The sequence below is a fragment of the Pteropus vampyrus genome, unplaced genomic scaffold (genome assembly GCF_000151845.1).
Source record: "Pteropus vampyrus isolate Shadow unplaced genomic scaffold, Pvam_2.0 Scaffold9954, whole genome shotgun sequence".
NCBI lineage: Eukaryota > Metazoa > Chordata > Mammalia > Chiroptera > Pteropodidae > Pteropus > Pteropus vampyrus.
This window is the reverse complement of record NW_011898735.1, coordinates 2,004-4,025: the sequence shown is the minus strand read 5'-3', so window position 1 is coordinate 4,025 and position 2,022 is coordinate 2,004. Positions and strand designations below refer to the sequence as shown.

General features: G+C 65.8%; 1 protein-coding gene across 1 annotated transcript; it reads right to left on the bottom strand.

The window, feature by feature from the left end:
- Positions 1-153: 153 nt before the first annotated feature.
- LOC105310716 (transmembrane channel-like protein 6) lies at positions 154-2,010 on the bottom strand. Its single transcript, XM_011386839.2, has 4 exons — positions 1,107-2,010; positions 816-958; positions 542-669; positions 154-359 (listed from the first exon to the last, which is right to left on the bottom strand). The coding sequence occupies exons 2-4, from the start codon at positions 869-871 to the stop codon at positions 169-171; spliced, it is 375 nt and encodes a 124-aa protein (XP_011385141.2). The 5' UTR covers positions 872-958; positions 1,107-2,010; the 3' UTR covers positions 154-168.
- Between the last annotated feature and the right edge of the window lie 12 nt (positions 2,011-2,022).

The following is a 2,022-nucleotide window of genomic DNA, read 5'->3' as shown; positions in this document are numbered from 1 at the left end:
GGGAGGCAGCGGCTGCACCCCCTTCAGGACCCAAGGATGGTCCTTTCTAAGAGGCCGCAGACAGCACTGGGTCCCAAGAGGCCTATTTTTATCCCTGTGACCTGATGACCCTGGCGTTGTTTTTAGAACCCAGTGAGGCTGCACGGGCCGCACCGGGCCTCCCCTGGCTCAGAGGGACACAGACCACCCCCCCACACCGAAACCCTGGCCCAGCCCACAGCCTGGGGCTGACACCAGGGCCAAGGGCAGAGGGTCCCACTCACCGATGGTGCGACTGGGCATGCTGGCCAAGATGCGGAGCGTGGCCGTGCTGTGCACCACGGCACCCTCGGGCCCCAGCAGGGCCTGGTGGTCACTGCCTGCACAGCACAAAGACTTGTCCAGAGGTCCCAGGGACACGGCTGGCCAGCCATCTCCCCCACCCTGCCCCCATCCCTATCCCAGGCCTGCAGACTGCCGGGAAGGGCCTCCTGAGAGGCCGAGAAGGCTCGGTGCCCTGCCCACAGCAGCCCAGCACCCAGCCTGGGACAGGCAGGCTCACCTGAGGCCGCCAGGGCGCCAGCCCCCGGCCCCCTGGGCTGCAGCTCCAGCCCCTCCTCCGCCACGCACTGGCTCTGCTCCTGGATGAGCTCGCGGAAGGAGTGGTGCATTTCACCCTCGTCCCAGGGGCTGGGAGGAACAGGGAGGGAATTCGGGCAGCAGCTGATCCAGTCCAGCCCAGCAGCCTGCCCTTCCACGAGGCCATGGCCCCACCATCCTCTCCCGGGGGTGCAAAACATCCCAGTCCTGCAACCCCCCAGCCCCAGAGCACTTACTCTGGGTCCTCCGGGGTCTCAGGGACGTTGAGGACAAAGGCCGGTGGCTGGGCCATGTCCGCTGCCCACACCCAGCCGGTCTGCAGACCTGGAGCAGCTCAGAGCCGGGGCACAGGCAGCCTCCGAAGCCTCCTGATGCCCATCTGACGAGACAGGGAGCGCTGCACCCCATTAAACCACCCTCTCCCTGGGGACCGTGGGAGGCGCCACTCACAGCCCAGGCTGCCTGAGCCCCACCCTGCCCCCCATCCATAGCCAAACACGCAGGCAGGTGAATGGCCCCAAATAAACCTCACGCCAGAACGGAGGGACTGGCAGCCCAGTGCCCAGGAAAGGATGACGGAGGGAGAGAAGTTAGGGAGTGGGGTCTGGGCAGTTCCCAAGGTCTGCTCGGTGGCGCCAGTCCCTGGGAAATTGGGAAGGGGTGGGGTACTGTGGACACGGCCCTCCGTCCCCAGGGTTCTGCCCCAGGGACTCCACCCTCTTGGCAAGAAAGGTCAAGGCAGCTCTGAGACCTTCCCTGTGTCCACTCTGTAACCTCAAGGCGGTGCTTCCTCTCACAGGAAATCCTCACCCCCCACCCCAACCAGGCCAGCAGAACGGGACGGCCGCCTCTCGCTGTGTCCCCACCCAGCATCCCAACACGCACACACAAAGCGGTGGCTGCCGCCCGGTGCTGCAGGGTCCGGTTCTCAGCAGACTGAATCCTCTACATTCCACCGAGGCCGGGCAGGGCAGCTGGCTGGGGGGAGGGGCTGGGCACTGAACAGGCTGCCTTTGTCCAGCTTTGTCTGAGCAGAAGGCTCTGCCATTGTCACCCAGAACAACTGGAACGAGGGTGGCCTTGTCTGGTCTCTTCACCCCGTGAGAGTGGGGTGGGGCGGGGGTGCGGGTGACACTCCCCGAGCCACCAGCTGACCCTGCAGAGCCCTGTCCCAGTGCGGCTGGGGCCCAGCCCTTGGTCAGCCCTGTCCCGTCCTCTCTCCCTTCCCCCCAGGGAAGTCAGCACTCAGGAGACTTGGCTCAGCTCAAGGGGGCTTTCTTGGGTGAGGGTGGGGTGCCCAGACAGCAGGTCCTGCTGAGACTATGCCCAGACAGCGTCCTCGCTTAGGAGGGTCTGGCTGTCCAGTCTCTGAGCCCAGTCAGCACGCGCTCCAAGACCCTTCCCCTCTCCAGCAGGAGGGCCGCGTGGGAACCGCGGAGAGAT

Bases quoted from the DNA above. Each gene is read 5' to 3' on its own strand.
- LOC105310716 (XM_011386839.2), bottom strand. From the start codon at position 871: ATGGCCCAGCCACCGGCCTTTGTCCTCAACGTCCCTGAGACCCCGGAG. The intron at 670-815 runs GTAAGTGCTCTG...TGTTCCTCCCAG, and splicing joins GAGACCCCGGAGGACCCAGA to CCCCTGGGACGAGGGTGAAA. The intron at 360-541 runs GTGAGCCTGCCT...TGTGCTGTGCAG, and splicing joins TGGCGCCCTGGCGGCCTCAG to GCAGTGACCACCAGGCCCTG.